Source organism: Hypanus sabinus, chromosome 25 (genome assembly GCF_030144855.1).
Source record: "Hypanus sabinus isolate sHypSab1 chromosome 25, sHypSab1.hap1, whole genome shotgun sequence".
NCBI classification, from domain to species: Eukaryota; Metazoa; Chordata; class Chondrichthyes; order Myliobatiformes; family Dasyatidae; genus Hypanus; species Hypanus sabinus.
This window is the reverse complement of record NC_082730.1, coordinates 35,390,777-35,410,002: the sequence shown is the minus strand read 5'-3', so window position 1 is coordinate 35,410,002 and position 19,226 is coordinate 35,390,777. Positions and strand designations below refer to the sequence as shown.

General features: G+C 38.0%; 1 protein-coding gene across 1 annotated transcript in view; it reads left to right on the top strand.

Moving 5' to 3' along the window:
- Window positions 1-19,226, top strand: part of LOC132381170 (diphosphoinositol polyphosphate phosphohydrolase 1) — a 79,451-nt gene that overhangs the window by 42,591 nt on the left and 17,634 nt on the right. Inside the window, exon 2 of the mRNA XM_059950460.1 lies at window positions 2,167-2,277. Within this exon, the coding sequence (XP_059806443.1) occupies window positions 2,167-2,277 (111 nt within the window). The remainder of the gene's footprint in view (window positions 1-2,166; window positions 2,278-19,226) is intronic.

The window sequence follows — 19,226 nt, the reverse complement described above, 5'->3', positions numbered from 1 at the left end:
GGAGCCAAAAGTGTTTCAGTTTTTGGATTTTTCAGATTTTGGAATGTATAAATCAATAACTTGGGATCATCATCATTTCCAATTCCGAATTTATGTGCTACTGGTCAGCAGTACTTAACTTTGTTCATAACACATGTACTTAACAATAATAATTATTACATGCCATTAATATAATGTGTGGACAAAACCAGCACAGTAGCATTGAGAGGAAAACCTGAATCAGCTATTGAACAACAACAACAAACAATAACATGCTTTCAGTTTCCATCTATGATGCTGTGTTTTGTTTAAAAAAAATAGCAGTTCATTCTGTTTCTATTTTACACTTTTTAGGTTTTATGTAAGGTATTAAAAACAATCAGCATTGTAGAATTGTTCCAGTGTTAGATTTCCATCAATGACAATCTTGGAAACTCGTTAATGAATTTCTCTGCTGCTTCGCGGTCAGCAGACATTTTTTTCTTTTTTAAAAAAAAATATTAATGCCATGCTTAAATTTCTGCAACCAGCCTGCTGAATATTCAGTTATTTTCAATTTTCAGTTTGTTTCATTGTCAGCATACTGTAAAGCAGTGTCTGTTCACTCCACTGATTAATCAGTTCTTTCAGTACATAGTCAAGATCTTCATTTTTCACTTTATGTAGTGTTTTTCTGTTGGAACCTTCCCAATGCTTTGTGAGATTTTCTATTTGTGATGTCATATCAATGCTCAAAAAAACCTTCGGATTTCAGAGGTTTTTCGATTTTGGATAAGGGGTGCTCAATCTGTACTAGCAAATGAAAGGAATAGACCTGGAATTAATTAGATACATAATAGTGCAGATCAACAAGATTTCCTGTGTACCTTTTCTTTTCCGATTAAAGCATATATTTGCACACTATCTGAATGGATGGCACTGTTCAGTCCTGCTGAAATTGGATTATCTTTGATGATGTAATCTGAAGTACCGTATTCTTGATATCGAGACAATTTGAAAGATCAATATGATATGAATTGCAAGTTTCTAACTTTTTTCCATACAGTCATGTCTGAGAATTGTGAAGTATATTTTCATTTGCAAATGGATTAGGCTTGGCTATTTAAATGCAAATAAAACTCTCAAATGTAGTTCACTCAAGATCTGTAACTACACCTGACAAAAATCCGAACGTGGAATAGACCCTTTTTAAAATAATGATGATTCCAAGTCAGAAGTGGATGCATTCTTCATAAACTATAAGGAAGTAACTTGATGATGGCAAGATAATACATCAAAGCACTCCCACGTATGGATCGCATAACTTTTGCAGATTGCTAGGATTATGACCCAGTAACTGTGAAGGAACGGTTATATATTTTCAAGGCAGGGCAGTGTGTGATTTTGAAGAGAATGTGGAGGCTGATAGAATGTAGAATCTTTACTAAAAAGCACTGAGGTAGAAACCTGTAAGAAGTGAAGTGACTTTCCCATCATTTCTGTGGTTATTTTAATAATATGCAAACAGTTTTATTGTGAGTTAAAATTGCAACTCATTAAATCTTTACCTTAATTGCAATTTTTATGAAATTATAATGTGTGGATTAGATTATTTTTGCTTTCAAACTAGAAATGTATTTTCAATAGTCATATATAAATATTATGATTGCTACATTACAAAAATATTGAAAACTGAAATCGAGCAGACATTGAAACTTGTGAATCTACCTTTTATCAGGCATAAATGGTCAAGTGGGTTCTGTTGATACTGCAGTAGCCATTGTTCACATTTAGAATAAAATTCACCCGAAAAAATTGACTTTGCTTACAGTTAATAGTTTGCCGTATTGCTATGGATAATAACTGAATTGCATGGCATCAGTGGAAAAGAACCCTGGTGTTCAAACTATATCCAGTTATAAGAATGGTCTACATTAAATTGATTAAATTCTATATTTAATTTATGCAGGGTTCTGTAGAGGATATAAAACTTGAGCATCTTTATTTATGGTTAGGTAATTCATAAATTCCTTAGGAAAAATAAATTAATGGCCTTTGATACCTTTTGTTTTTTTTTAAAGTTCTAATTTCAGGGTCTGCTAAATGTTTTGAAAATGTGGTCATATCTAATGCATTTTAAAAGCATTTGAAGATGATGCAAGAAAACAACAGTGCCCTTTTCCTAAGTTAAGTACTCTTTTATCCTAGGTTCTGTTGGTCAGCAGCAGTCGTCATCCAGACAAGTGGATTGTGCCAGGCGGTGGCATGGAACCTGATGAGGAACCAAGTGTGGCTGCTGTCCGAGAAGTCTGTGAGGAAGTATGTACGGAACACTCATTTGATCTGTGTTCTTAACTACACTTTGAACTTATTTTCAATGAATTATTCATCTGATTTATGTTGGGTGATTAATAAACTGTGCTAGCCTGTTTCTTCAGACTAACGCTGAAATTCAAATCACATGAAATTATTTTGAGTAATTTTAGATGAAATGTAAAAAGATCCCTTTCTTTATGCTCTTTTTGGCTTTGTTGCACAATACTTGATCATGATGCTTTAAATCTGATTTGCAGTTATGTTTCTCAGCTATCTCTAATGTAATCTGAGCTAGAATAAGTTGAAGCTTCCTCATCCCTTCAATTATAAATGCAGTATCTCACATTATTCTAGCTGTTTTAAGCTTCATATGTTTATATATTTATTCAGAGAGAGTGTGGAACAGGCCCTTCTGGCCCAATGAACTGCACCATCTAGCAGCCCACCTATTTATCACAAGCCTAATCACAGAACAATTTACAATGACCTATTAACCAACTAACTGGTTTGTCTTTGGACAATGGGAGGAAACCAGAGCACCCAAAGGAAACCCACATGATTCACAGGGGGAACATACAAACCCTCCGTAGACAGTGCAAGAATTGAACTCCAAAGCCCCGAACTGTAATGGTGTTGTGCTAACTGCCATGACACTGTGGGTTCAATCCCAAGAATGGCATAATCATTGAAATATCCAGCTTCTAATTACCCATAATTTCTAAGTTCTCTGAATTGTTTTAGTTTTATAAAGGTTTAACTTTTATTTTTTTCATGGTTACATTTTCGTGGTGTTGTCGGCATCCTAAACAGAAGTTCAAATTGTGACGTAGCTGAATATGGTGAAGTCCAGTATTGCGTCTATGGACTAACTTGCCAGTTCAACATTTTTATTGCTGAAATGTATCGTTTGTACTCTGGACTGCCTCCACCTAATGAGGTACTGATAAATTAACAGCAGTCATCATAGCACAAACCCAGTATTAATATCAGGCAAATACTCTTTTGCACTTTTCATTCTCTGGTATTGTAAATGATAAGCCATGAGAGTTTTGATTAACCAAAAAATAGGCCTGGTAGTTTGGTCTTCTAGAAGCAAGTTTAAAACTAGCTTCACTGTAGTTTATGTAAACAACTTACACACCAGAGTTGTTTTAGTGCAGTCCAGTTTAGACTGTTTGATTACCTTAGCTTCCATGTTTCCTCTTTGGGAACCAGTTCTTGTTGGTTAAACATAATCACAAATGTGCAACAGGCTCTTTTAGGTCATCAACATAATGTTTGTGTCACTTGCTGGTTATTGCTGTTTGAAACAGTTAACCACCCTGACTTTGGTTTAGATGTACTGGATTATTCAAAAGTCTGCATCTGGGTGTCACTCTTTTGAGTAAAGTTGAGACCTTTTCATTATAGGGTACCAAACCATATTATTACATCATTCAGCTGATGTTTAGTTACATGCAATATGTACGTAAGCTCATGGAATTCTTCAAGTTTAAAGACTTGAAATGATCATTTTCCATTTTCAATAATTTACATAATTTATCTTGACTTTGTACATCGTTTCTTAATGTATTAAATATGTAGCATAGAAATAAGTGCAAAGGGAGTAGAGCAAGGGGCTAAGGAGTGGGGGCAGGGAGATGAGGGGATGTTCTAGCCAATCCAAACTGTCTGGGGTTTGCAAGTGAGGAAATCGATGATCCAGTTGCATAAAGAGGTATTGAGGTAAAGATCTTGAAGCTTGTAGATTAATTTTGAGGGCTTGATAGTATTGAATGCTGGGCTGTAATCAATAAAGAGCATTTTTGCTGTCCAGACTTTCCAGGGTTTCCTCATAATGTGCTACTCTCATGATGAAGGGTCGTCAACTTAAAATTTTTAGCTCTTAGTCTCCTCATTCTGCCCTACCTCTGGAGTACTTCCAGCAATCTATATTTCATATTTCTGGCCTTTACAGTATTTTGTTTGTGTGCTTGCTGTTTCTTCAAGGCCTTGCATCTGTAAATGCAGATTTAGCTGTCAAATATTAGACTTTCTGGTAAGTCTAAAACTACCTTGACAAGATATTTCCATTTCTTGCCTCTTACACTTTTAGCTGAGATTCTCCTGAACTCAGTTGTCCATAAGTATGAAAGTTGAGTAGTGCTTGAGCATTCGGTAGCACCCCTGGTGTGCGATGCATGTTTGGACACCACTGACGATAATATCTTTGGATGAACAACCTACAGGCATTGCAGGCCACTCATGAAAAAGTTGATCTTTGCAGCATGTTTTGGTATAACTTAAGGTGGACATGGAGTTTAATGATTGGAATTGAATGCATCTTGGTGCATTACTTATTTCTGGCTGTCATTTTTTTTCTTCCACTGTATGCCTCCCCCCCCCCCCCCCCATTCAAAATATTCACTGCTTCCATGATTCACTAACTTTCTTGTTTTCCTCCGTTCATTTAGTGATGTCTCAAGTAGGAGAGAGGCATTGGGAGTGCTTTGAATATACTCTTGAGTGTGGCATTTTCACTTTAATTATTAAACAAAATTATAGTGGAGTATATACTAGCATGTACTGAAGATTGGCTAGTGGATAGAAAATGGAGGTTAGGATAAAATGAGTTGTTCTTGGGTTGCGAGGCTGCAATTAGACTAGGTTAGTAAGAATTAACACTGGGCCAACAGATGTTTGATATTTGGATAAAGGATTCAATTGCTATTGTGTGCAGGATGCAGATAGACATCAGGAAATTGCGGACAAGTAGGTGAATGGGCAAAGCTGTGCAATAGGAGGTCATCTACTCATGGAAAGCATTGAAGAGCTTAGAATTATCATTTTATTAGCGTTTGGATATGATCCCCATTGAAAGATGTTTTTTTAAGTGCTTGATGGTAAATGTAATGTTGACACTTCACCAGGCTTGAGATTTCTAGGGCTGTGATCGTGGTCTCAAAATTGAGTGAGCCAGTCAGCACAAGAGTGGGAAGAAAAAAATCCTTCCCATACAACTAGAGAAACCAAAGCGGCTGAGAAGCTCACAAACTGGGTATAATCAAGAACAAAGTCAGTAGATTTTTTGGTTAGTGAAATCATTGGGTTATTGCAGGCAAATGGTGCTGAAATAGAAGATCAGGCTTGATGGAGCTGAAAGGTTTGCAGCTACTTTTATTTCTTATGTAATTAAGTTTTCAATGATAGGACTCTCAAATATATTTATTGGATCATTACAATTTGACAATTAATAAACCTTTCCAAGACCTACATAATTTCTAACCTATGTTATCTTTCAATGTTGAAGGCTTCCAAAGAGCTTAATTGAGGAAAAGGATAATTGGCAAGTTTTGAAATGTGAAGACAAGGGAATATAAATATTGATTTTGATTTTCATGGCATTTAAAACAAATGATATTTGGCCACCTCTATGTGAAATACTTCCTGATAATGTTGTGGTTATGTTGCCAGCAGTAAGAAAATCACAACACAAGATTAATAGGTTACCTCTGCAGCTAGGGAACTGGTAACAATAGAAACTGGTTTTGGCCAGTGTGGATTACGTATAGCTTGGTTGTCATTGCATGGTTCATTGCAGTGAAAGAATGTTGCTTGCAGCCTTGGATATTCTGAGTCATTAAACTTTGCTATTATTCCTTCTCTTCTCCTTCCTCCACTCCCCCCATTGTGTATTTAATATTTCAGTAATGTTTAAACTTATTGTTTGATAAATCAGTCTTTGTTTACATGATGCATTGCAATTTATTTGTAAAAGTATATAATGATGTGCATCAATACACCACTATGTCATATACACATGCCTTGCTTAAAGTTAAAACGAAGTTGGTCTCACATTCCCTCTCCTTTTTTTTTCCTTTCAATTAGTTTTTGTTTTGGAGTTATAAAACATGCGTGACGATCTGTAAGTTTTAAATAAACTCGAGACAACTACCTACCTGTTGTAAGTGCAGCAAGACGTGTTTTTTTTTAAAAAAGCACTGCAGAAAAGGTTGAGTTTTAAAAAAAACGTCTTTTTCTTTGCAAGAGGAGAAAGACTGAAGTTTTTTTTAAAAAAGCTGAAAACAGACTTTCATGGGCTCAAATTAATGCACGATAAGAAATTTTAATGAGCATAAATGGCTGGCTACATTGGTATACTGAGCAAATTGAGCAATAAATGGAATAGACTATGAGAAGCAGCTGCCAGTTTTGCTAAGTGTATTGGGTTTAATGGAATAAAGTTTGCTTAGAAGTTTAACTGCTTTAACCAAATCAGCCAAAAATGATCTTTGCTGATATTGTGAAAGTAATGGCAGAACATTTAGAACCAAAACTATAATTGCAGAATGCTTCAGGTTTCATAAGTGGAATCAAAAAGAAGGGGAATCCATTTTGGTTTACATGGCTGAATTGAACAGATGGCGCATTATCAATTCCTGATTTCTTGCAAACCTTTCTGGAAGGTGACACTTTAGCAAAGTGGACTTCACTGAGTTCTTCCTACAGATTGAGATGGAAGAGTTCAAATGTTTCTCACCATAAATGCTCATACAGGGCTTTTGCTATAATAGGCTTATCTTTGGAGTAGCACCTGCACTCCTGTATAATGCTGTAGACCAGGTGCTCAGTGTTACCAGTACGGATAACAAGGAACATCTCCAAATTCTCAAGAAAGCATTAAAAAGATTAGAAGATTATAGGCCAGAAGTGTCAATTCTTTAAACCAAGCATCACTTACTCTGGTCACACCATTAATGCACAAGGATTACACAAGTTTGCTGAGAAAATTCAAGCAGTGGTGGATGCCCCATGGCCGAAGGATGTGTCTTGTCGTTTTTTAGGATTTGTCAATAACAAGTTCCTGCCAAACCTGGCTACTGTGCCTCACCCCTTGAAGTCATGACTATAGATTAGGAAGAAATGACAGTATGAAGAGGCTTTCAAAATTAAAGAAAATAGTGATGTTTGACAATATACTCATCATCCACTTCATTCAGTGAAGCTTGCTGTGCTCTGTTCAGGATGCCAACTCATCCAGAAGAAAGGTGCCCAGAGCTATCAGAACCACTTCTTGCAGTCGCAGAGTCAACTCCTACAACCACCACAGAGGAGGCTTCAGAACCTGACATTATTCCACAGCCATTAAGTTTCACCTGTCAAGCAGTGATCCCTCTCGTCAGGATAGGCGTCATCCCGCAAGAGCAAGAAGGCCTTCATAGTGATTAAATCATGAGGCCTGAATGGGACCATCTAAAATTTATTGTACTGTGGGTGTCTATATGGTAGTTGTATAGTATATTGTGTGTGTATGTGTGTGCGCATATATATGATGTGAGATACATTATGTATGGAGTTGGAGTTTGTAGCTAAGCAGGAGTGTTGTCTATTTAACATTTCAGTAATATTGTTTCATTAAGCATTCTTTGTTTACATCATGCATTGTGGGTTATATGTAAAAGTACATAAATGGCATATGTCATTACACCACCATATTATACATCCACAGCTCACTGAAGTAAAAGCGGTGTGCACCCATTTATTTCCCAGCTCCTATTATGCTTTCAATTGATTTTAATGTTTTAAAGTTTAAAAATATAACAACCCCATGAACAGTTACTTAACACTTTCAACAACACAAGCAATTTTGAGCTAGATATTGTTACTACATGCCCCCATGCATCCTGATATCTGAACTTATTTGCCCTGTATACGAGTTTTGATGGCTTGAAGCACTGGGTACAGAGGCTTGAGTAGTGGCAGTAGATAACTGAAGTTTTGTTCTAAAATTTCTCTTTTTAAAAAAAAATGATAGTTCACAGGCTATGGCTCTAACCTTGAAGGATGTTCTAGGTGTAAAACTTTTAAAATATTTCTGGATGTTCAAAATTCAGGTGTGTTTACTGACATTTTTAATCTCTCCCTGTCCCAGTGTAGAGTGGCGTGCCCTCCTGCTTCAAATTATCCACCATTGTCCCTGTACCAAAAAAGACCAAGGTAACACGCCTGAATGACTGGCATCCTGTCGCGTTCACCTCAATAATAAGCAAATGCTTTGAGAGGCTGGTCAAGGATTACATCTGCAGCTTGCTACCACCCAACCTGGTAATTTGCAATTTGCAAAGTGGTAAATTTGCAATTTGGTAAGTGGCAATTTGCCTACCTACAAACAATGCAATAGCCACTGCTCTACATACCGTTCTTACACATCTGGAGAAGAAGGATGCTTATGTGAGAATGCTGTTCTTGGACTACAGTTCAGCATTCAACACCATAGTTCCATCCAAGTTCAACAAGAAGCTCAGAGATCTTGGCCTTATCCCTGCCTTGTGCAGCTGGATCCTGGACTTGCTGTCAGATCACTGGCAAGTGGTAAGAGTGGGCTCCCTCACCTTCACCCCTCTCTCTGTCAATACAGGAGCCTCTCAGAGCTATATACTAAGTCCCCTCCTTTACCTCCTGTGTACCCATGACTGTGTCGCCACCCACAGCTCTAATCTGCTAATTAAACCCTAATCTCAAGCAATAACTAGGTGGCATACAGGAAGAAGTCATCTCTCTGACATAGTGGCGTCAAGAAAACAACCTCTCCCTTAATGTTGCAAAAACAAATGAGCTGGTTGTGGATTACAGGGGGAATGGAGACCGGCTAATCCCTATTTACATTAATGGATCTGGGGTTGAAATGGTAAACAGTTTTAAGTTCCTCAGCATCTGTAGTTGTGAACTTTACAAAGATAGGTGTGTAAAAAGGGCCCGAAGGATCATTGGAGACCCAAGTCACCCCAACCACTGCTACCATCTGGGAAACGGTACCGCAGCATAAAAGTCAGGACCAACAGGCTCTGGGACAGCTTCTTCCACCAGGCCATCAGACTGATTAACTCACACTGATTTACGTGTATTCTATGTTACATTGACTGTTCTATTTATTATAAATTACTATGATTACACATTTAGATGGAGACGTAATGTAAAGATTTTTACTTGTGCGTGAAGGATGTAAGAAATAAAGTCAATTTAATTCAATTTGGAGATTTTGGAAAAGAGATTTTAGATTCTTTGAAGGTTTAATCTGGTTCTGGTCCTGACGGCTCCAGTTTACGATGGAGCTGGTGACACCCAGTGACTACTTGTTGCCAGCAAATTAGAAAACGAAACTACTAAACACCTTACTAATAACTATCATTCCAAACAATGGAGAATTGCACAAAGGTGAAGCTTGGCGAGAAGAGGCGAAGGTGAGATATGGAGGCCATTGGATGCGAGGGATAGCCAAGGCAAGTGGAGGCAAGAGTGAAGAAAGTCCAGATGTCGTGATTGGTTTAAGCACTGGACTGAATTGGAAAGGTGGAATATGGGCTGAATCATGGGGCGAGGTCCAGACCCCAGAGATGTCAGAGAGTGAGGAACCCCTCAATGTGTGTACAATCTAAGCACCAGGCCAGATTGGAAATGTTAGCGTGTCAGTACCAGGGTTAGGCTGGTTCTGATTGTTGCTCTACAATGCTTATTCAGTTCTGTGCTGACCTGAGGCTGTGGTGCCTGGCTCGTGTCTGTGGTCCTGGGCGTCTACTTGCTGTGCAAGGATCTGAGGCTGTGGCTTGCTCCAGCTGCAGTGATGCCTGGCTTTGTGTCTTCTGTACAAGTTCTGTTCTCAATGCTGTGTTTGTTTACTTACATTGTTTGCACAGCTTTTTCCTTTCTCTGAGTATTGGGTGTTTGGTCTTTTTTAATGGAATCTTTTGGAGTTTCTTTGTTTTGTGGTTGCCTGGAAGGAGACAAATCTCAAGGTTGTGTAATGTATACAAACTTTGATAATGTACTTTGAACTTTGTTAGTGGGGCAGTAGCAGAATGTTGTGGTGCTGTAGGACAATATAGGCAGAGAAGCAGATCCTTTGGCCCACAGACTCTCTATTTACCATTTTCACCACTGCTGCATTAATCCCATGTTTGCATTTCCTACATTCTTTGATTCTACCACTCAACTACCCAGTTGGGACAATTTTGTAGTGGTCAATTGATCTAACAATTGTCTGTTATTTAGATGTGGCTGGAGTCCAGAGCACCTGGAAGGAAACCCATGCAGTCACAGGGAGAAAGTGCAAACTTCACACTAACAGCATTCAACGCCAGTGTAGAGTTAGTTGGGAGTATTAGTTATCTTTCAAAATTCAATGAATTTTGGAAAGTTACTTTAGAAATTGTGATGTCACTATTTAAGAATGGAAAGAAGAGGGCACATGGAACAATACAGCACTGGACAGCCCATGATGCTGTGTCAGTGCCAGTATCTTCCTCCTCTGTGTATGCATATCCCTCTATCTTCATAGTCACATGTTTAAATAAAAGCCTCTGAAACTCCCTGCTTCCTCTACCACCCCTAGTCATCTGTTCCAGGGACCTGCACCAAAATAAAAAATTGCTCCTCATCACCTTTAAACAACCCCCTCTAACCTTAAAAAGCATGTTCTCTATCTTTTCTACCTGAGAAAAAGAGTCTAATTCTGTACACTACCTTTGCTTCTCATTCTTTTAAAAATCTCACTCAGGACCACCTATAGACTCCAAAGCTCTAGGGCAGGGGTTCCCAACCGTTTTATGCCATGGACCAATACCATTAAGCAAGGGGTCCATAGACCCCCAGGTTGGGAACCCCTGCTCTAGGGAGAACAAGCTAAGTTTGTCCAACCATTTTTTATAGCTCATGCCCTTTAACCCAGGCAGCATCCTAGCAAACCATTTCTGTACCCTTTCTAAAGCCTTCAAATCCTTCCTTTAATGGGGTGACTAGAGCTGCACACAGTATTCCAAGTGCAAATCTATAAGGAAGGATGTAAAATAGTTTGAAAATAGTACTTTATGGAAGAGAAATCATGCTTGTAGATGTTCAAGTAATAAAAAAGGAGCCCATGGAAGTGATGAGGTAAGGTTTACTAAGGTTCCATAGAGAAAGTTGTTCAGATTTAGAGCAAGAACTGAGGATGTTATACTGTTGTGGATTGACAATAAATTAATGGACAAAAAGCAGAAGTAAGAATTAATGGCCCTTAAGTTGACAGGCTACGACTAGTAGGGTGACATAGTTGATCACTGCCTGAACTCCAACCGTTCAGAATTAGATTTGGAATTGTTTATTATCATTGGCATGTTCAAAGGTCAAATTTAATGTCGGAGTAATGTATACAATACACATCCTGAAATGCTTTTTCTTTGCTAACATCCACGAAAGCAGAGAAGTGCATCAAAGAACGAACGACAGTTAAATATGAGAACCACAAAGTCCTTCCAGCTCCCCCCACCAGCAAAAATAAGTGCACATCGGTACCATCACCAAGCCCAAGCGTGTGCTAAGACACAGACCGAAGTTACCTCAAAAGCTTCGCATTTTATCCGAAATTCGACAAACCCCAGGTTCTCCCTCATCCTGGCAAGGGAGGTCCATTTTCACAACCAGCGAGAGACAGAACAACAACCCGCTGGTTTACGATGTTAAAAGTCAATTTTGTTGCTTTTTTCGAGAAATTTATTGTGAAATTGGATGTTTTGTGACAGCAGTACAGTGAAAGTCATAGAAATTATAGGTTACAAAACAGTGAAAAAAATAATGCATATTGATGATTTGGTTGATGGATTTCATGATCTATTGAATGTTTACTGCATGAAGTTGTTAATAGGAAGTTAATTTCATAGAGGATCAAGGGGATATAAAAAAAAACTGAGTGAGTGGGTGAGATCCTGGTAGAAGATACATAACGTAGATCATTGTGAGGTTATTCATGTGAATCCACAGCACCAAACTGTATTTTTTTAAATAGTAAGCGATTGAATAGTGTTAATGTCCAAAGAGACCTGGTTGTAGCTGCAGCAACAGATTAGGGAAAATATGGTATTCCTTATAGTAATTGGATACTGAAACAGATATTTCAGGTCTTTCAGATAGACCGAGCAATATTTTGTACAGTTTTAGTTTCCAGGTGCAAGAACCAGAGTACTCAATATCAGGTAGGGATAGACTGCTTAAGGCTAAGGTGAAGAAAAATTTCTCCCCTGAAGAGTAGTGTATCCCCAGCTTAATTATTGATTTCATTCAAATAAGATCAAAATTTCCTATGCAAAATGAAATTGATGTAGAAATCAGTCACGGTCTTGTTAAATACTAAAGCAGGCTCAAAGCCAGATAGTTGAGCACTGCTCTCACTTACATTCTCATGGTATGTTATGACACATTAGTGCACATGATCCTTCACTAAGTTCATGGCTTCCTTGATCAATGTTGTGGACATAGCAATTCAAAACTTTAGCATATACAGATGAGCGTTAGTAGATTCAAATCTCCCCAGAGTACTTGGATTGTTTACAATATTAATTTAATTCAGTTCTTTTCCAATATTAATTTAATTATCCTGTATTACAAATATGATCAATGATATTTTCCACATACGATTCAGAGAATATCCTTTAGCTATCAAGTTTACAGGTATAATCTGCAAATGAACTATGCAACGTACACAAAATGCAGAGTTCTTCCAGCATTTTGTATATGTTGCTTGGATATTCAGCATCTACAGATTTTCTTGTCTTTACAAGTGAATTATCCTGGCTATCCTGTCTTTTAATTTAGATTTTCATAAAGTCAAGAAATCCTTTGTTATACAAAAATAAAACTCGAGCTTATGCTTAAATATGAAAAGTTGATACAATTAGATAACTGTACAGTTACAGTCACTGCAGTTCACCTATCGCCACAATAGATCAACAGCAGATGCAATCTCAATGGCTCTTCACATGGCCTTAGACCACCTGGACAAGATAAACATCTATGTCAGGTTGCTGTTCATCGACTGTAACTCAGCCTTTAAAACTATCATTCACACAATCCTTCTTGAGAAGTTACAGAACGTGGGCCTCTGTACCTCCCTCTGCATTTGGATCCTCGACTTCCTAACTGGAAGACCACAATCTGTGAGGATTAGTGTTAATACCTCTTCCTCACTGACTATCAACACTGTTGCACCACGGGTGTGTGCTTGGCCCACTACTCTACTCTCTCTATACCCATGACTGTGTGGCTAGACATAGCTCTACTACCATCTATAAATTTGCTGATGATTGTTGGTAGAATCTCAAATGGATACAAGATGGCATATAGGAACGAGATATGCCAACTAGTGGGGTGGTGCCGCAGCAACAACGTCAGTAAGTCGGAAGAACTGATTATGGGCTTCAGGAAGGGTAAGACGAAGGAACACATAATAATCCTCATAGAGGGATCAGAAGTGGAGAGAGTGAGCAGTTTCAAGTTCCTAGATGTAAAGATCTCTGAGGACCTAACCTGGTCCCAACATATTGGTGCAGTTATAAAGAAGGCAAGACAGCGATTATACTTAATTAGGAGTTTGAAGAGATATACACTCAAAAACTTCTATAGTTGTACTGTGGAGAGCATTCTGACAGGCTGCATCATTGTCTGGTTTGGAGGGGGGGAGTGCTACTGCACAGGACCAAAAGAAGCTACAGAAGGTTGTACATTTAGTCGTCTCCATCTTGGGTACTAGCTACAAAGTATCCAGGAGGACCTCTTCATGGAGCGGTGTCAGCGTCCATTAAGGACATCTAGCACCCAGGGCATGCCTTTTTCTTACTGTTGCAATCAGATAGGAGGCACAGAAGCCTGAAGGCACACACTCGGCAATTCAAGAACAGCTTCTCCCCCTCTGCCATCCAATTCCTAAATGGACATTGAACCCATGAACACCACTTCACTTTTTAAATATATATTACTTGTGTTTTTGCATGATTTTTAATCTATTCAATATATGTACACTAATTGATTTACTTATTTTTTCTGCCATATTATGTATTGCATTAAACTGCTGCTGCTAAGTTAACGAGTTTCACGCCCATGCCAATGATAGTAAACCTGATTTAGCAATATGGTAATTATGTGTAAAATGTGCAGATGCAATCATAGAAAGATGAAAAATGATTGGACCGGCACAGAAGTTATTAGACTTTGTAAATACATATTTATGGAAATTTGACGAACTGGTTGCTGCAAGGCCAATAGAATAGACTTGTTAAGGTGGGTGTCTTACCAGTAGTGGAGGCGACCACCTCTTTGAGCCAATTGGTAATACAGCTGATTGGCAGGATTATATGTCCCACATCTTTCCCTGTTTGAAGATGTATGTGCCATTGGTTCACTCACTACTTCCAAGCAGGCATGGACTAGGGGAAAATGGACTTGAGTTTATACAAATGCCCTTTATGAACTCAATTTTTAAACCAATAAAGTACCTCAAGTGTAGGGACAGTTAAAACACATCAAGTCTGGCACATAAAAGCTTCCCATTAACAGCAGAAAATCTAAAGCCAAAAAAGAGCATGGAACTTAAAATGATCATTGTCATTAAGAGAAGGCCTCTTGTTAAAGTAAAGGGATTAAAAATTGCTAAGTCTTCTAGACATGATGAGCTGCACCCTGGAGTATTAAAGGAAGTGGCTATAGAAAGAAATGATGCATTCATCATAATCTTCCAAAATTGTGTGAGTCCTAGTATATTGCGGGACAAAAACAAATGTAACATCCCCTGCATTAAAGAGCAAAGGGGAAGAGCTAAATTATAAGCTATTTACCCTGATAACTACAGGGAAAATGCTGCAATCCATTACTTGGGTATTCACAGTAGAAAAAAATACGACTGACAAAAGACAAACTGCAATTACAAGGAAGAACTAATAACAAATGAGAGCACGTTGTAGAGTGACTCCACAGATTCACGACGGGAACTCATGATCAGTACTGGGCGCCCAACAATTTATGATCTATATTGAAGTGACTGAGTGTATGTGTTGTGGTTAAATACACTAATTACATAAGTAGGTTATGGAAAAGGTGTAAAGGTATTTCTTCTCACTGTGGAATCTAAAACTACAGGACACGGTACTTGAGTAAGATGTTGGCCATTTAAGGTCAAGATGAAGAATAATTTCTACTAAGTTATGAACTTTTGGAATTATTTTTCTGAGGAAGCTGAACTGTTGTATATCTGAAGGCCAAAATAGGCAAATTTTCCGGTTTGAATGTTGTCAGCAACAACCAAGTAAGAGGGGCTGTGATCACATTGACACAGATGAATGGTGGAGTAGAAGGGCCATAAAAACTATTCCTGTGAGACCATAAGGTATAGGAGCAGAAGTAGGCCATTCAGCCCATCGAGACTGCTCCGCTATTCAATCATGGGCTGATCCAGTTATCCCCACTCCCGTACTTTCACCCCAAACCCTTTAATGCCCTGGCTAATTAAGAACCTATCTATCTCTGCCTTAAATATACCAATGACTTGGCCTCCACAGCTGCTCATGGCAACAAATTCCACAGATTTACTACCCTCTGACTAAAGTAATTTCTCCGCATCTCAGTTTTAAAAGGACGACGTTCAATCCTGAAGTTGTGCCCTCTTGTCCTAGAATACCCTACCATGGGAAATAACTTTGCCATATCTAATTTGTTCATGTCTTTTAACATTCAGAGTGTTTCTATGAGATTTCCTCCCCCCCCACATTCTGAACTCTAGGGAATACAGCCCAAGAGCTGCCAGACATTCCTCATTTGGTAACTCTTTCATTCCTGGAATCATTCTTGTGAATCTTCTCTGAACTCTCTCCAATGTCACTATATCCTTTCTAAAATAACGAGCCCAAAACTGTACACAATACTCAAGTGTGGTCTTGCGAGTGCCTTGTAGAGCCTCTACATCACATCCCTGCTCTTATATTCTTTAACTCTAGAAATGCCAACATTGCATTTGCTGCCTTCACAACTGACTAAAGCTGGAGGTTAACCTTTAGGGTATCTTGCCCAAGGGCTCCCAAGTCCCTTTGCATCTCTGCATTTTGAATTCTCTCCCCATCTAAATAATTGTCTGTTTATTTCTTCCACCAAAGTGCATGACCATACATTTTCCAACATTGTATTTCATTCGCCACTTCTTTGCCCATTTCCCTAAAGTATCTAAGTCTCTTTGCAGGCTGTGTGTTTCCTTAACACTACCCGCTCCTCCCCCGATCTTTGTATCATTGGCAAATTTAGCCACAAATCCACAAGTCCAAATCATTGACATACATCATAAAAAGCAGCAGTCTGAACACCGACCCCTGTGGACCTCCACTGGTAACCAGCAGCCAGCCAGAATAGGATCCCTTTATTCCCATGCTCTGTTTTCTGCCCACCAGCCAATGCTCCATCCAGGCTAGTAACATCCCTGTAGTTCCATGGGCTCTTATCTTCCTAAGCAGCCTCATGTGTGGCATCTTGTCAAAGGCCTTCTGAAAATCCAAGTACCCCATGTCTGCTGCATCTCCTTTGTCTACCTTGCTTGTAGTTTCCTCAAAGAATTGCATAGGTTTGTCAGGTAGGATTTTTCTTTCAGGAAACCATGCTGGCTTTGGCCTATCTTGTCATGTGCCTCCATGTATTCCATAATCTCATCCCTAACAATTGATTCCAACAACTTCCCAACCACTGATGGCAGGCTAACAGGTCTATAGTATCCTTTCTGCTGCCTCCCACCCTTCTTAAATAGCGGAGTAACATTTACAATTTTCCAGTCATCTGGTACAAAACCAGAATCTTATTGATTCTTGAAAGATCATCATTAATGCCTCTGCAGTCTCTCCAGCTACTTCCTTCAGAACCCAGGGGTGCATTCCATCCGGTCCAGGAGATTTATCTACCCTCAGACCATTAACCTTCCTGAGTACCTTCTCAGTCATAATTTTCACTGCACAGACTCCACTTCCCTGACGCTCATGAATGTTCAGTATACTGTGAATACTGATGCAAAATGTGCATTCAGTTCCTCTGCCATCTCTGCATCTCTCATTACAATATATGCAGTGTCATTTTGTATTGGTCCTATATATACCCTCGACTCTCTTTTACCTTTTATGTACTGAAAAAAACTTTTACTATCTTGTTTTGTATTCATGTTATTATATAGTAAGGAGAAGATATCCTAAGATAACTTTTCTCCATTGAGTATGAATTGGGTAAGCTGGTATCAAATTCTAATTTGATATGCATTTAAAGCATGTTAAGTGTTATAAATTTCAGCTGATAACATTTAATTTCCCCAAAATTTAATTAAAAATGAAAGGGAGATTTGGCAAAATTAGTTGTTACTCAGAATTTTAACCCTACCTACTCGGATACCAACTTGGATTTCAAGGGTCAAAAAAATTGGGACAACTGCCTTTTAGTAATGCTGGTTTGGATTCCTTAAGGCAGAAAGTACTACTAGAAGGGCCCCTTTTTTTTTCCCAGAGACTTTAAAATAGTATCATATGATTCCCCTTCTCAATATCATCTGGCTTCTATTTGTGGACTCTGTTACTTTCATTTCAATGTGTTGAACAATTGAGAATTTATTTTTACAGTGACAAAAATTATGTTGTATAACATGATTAACTAATGTAATTTATAAAATATTTTCAAATTCTTGCATTTAGTAAGAGTATTTAACACAAATGATGTAATGCCAAAATTGTTTAATAGTCGGATTAGTAGAGGCAAATTTTCTCTTGTGTTGACACATGGGAGAATCACTTCTAAGGTTCTACGTAATCGCCCCAGGGCCATATATTATTGAAAACCTGAGGGGGAAAAATAATTGTGCATTTACTTAACAAAAGACATAAAATGCAGGACAAAGAAATTGAGTTTTCATTGGTAAAAATAGCTTGTATGTCTTATTTATATTTTGCCAATAAAAACTCCCTATTTTAATACAGGTTTAGCAATGACTAATTATACCTTGTTGAACTTTACCATATTTAAAATAAGGCACTGCTTAGTTCAACCAAGAAAGGATAACAATTAGCTATAATCATTAAACGTCAAGTATATTTGCCTGTTACAGCTTTTCAAGTGCTTCATTAGTTTTTATAAAAATGTGTGCTTATTTATTTGTTTTGCAGATTCCGCATTTTTGTCTTTGTTGTGAGCACAGACCCTTGAATTCTGATTCCTGGATCTAAAGTGTCAACAATAGGCAACTTGCCAAATAAGTTTCATGTTATTGTCTCTGCAGAACTCTGGTTTCTTGTTCAGTTCCAACTCTGGAGTCTGCAATTTAATTTGTTCTGTTTTGCAATATTACAGTATTAGACTGGTTGACACATAAATGGGATTTGTGTAAATATTCTGATTGAGAGGCATTATCCTATTTTTTCCTAATTCTATCTGACTTGAGGAATATGGGGGAGCTGTGTAAATTGCCTTTTCCCTGCAGTGAAACTGCTGTTTCCATGCTGACAAATGTGGTTCCACAACTTCCGTCCGCTTAATATTACAGTACAGTGTGGATCAGTTTTTCTTACTCAACTATAGAGTAGTTTTTATCAACTATCCTTTCCTACACGTGTAGATCGTTTATTTAAAAAGAAATAAAAATGAATAGCTTTTGAGTTGAAAGGGGGAAAATGGGTGTTTTTGCTCAAGCAACTAAATATTTATGTCTTAACATGGTAAAATCCAAATCACTGAGTAAAGCTGAACCAAAACAGCTTGACAGTTTTATGAAATGTTGGGGTTTTTACATAGAGGATATGGATATAAAGGTTTGAGGGGTTTCAAGAGCTTGGTGGAGCACTTAAAGTAATGATGTAATTAGAAAAATATTGGAAGAGTGTATAGATAAGAGATGAAAGTCTGGATACTGGCCAAAATAATTTGGTGTGAATTAGGTTAGGACAATTTGAGTATAGGCTAAGTTCAGACTTGCAGAGTATGGATGGTTAGAGGAAAATAACATTGGAAGAGACAAAGGATCATTTATAACAGTTCCAGTAAACAGTTTGAAGATGGGTGATTATATTAGCAATGAACTAAATGTGGTTGGGAGATCATTTTGGCCAAATGTGACAACGGTGGTTTGGGGTAATTTTAAAAAGTAAGGAAAGTTCATT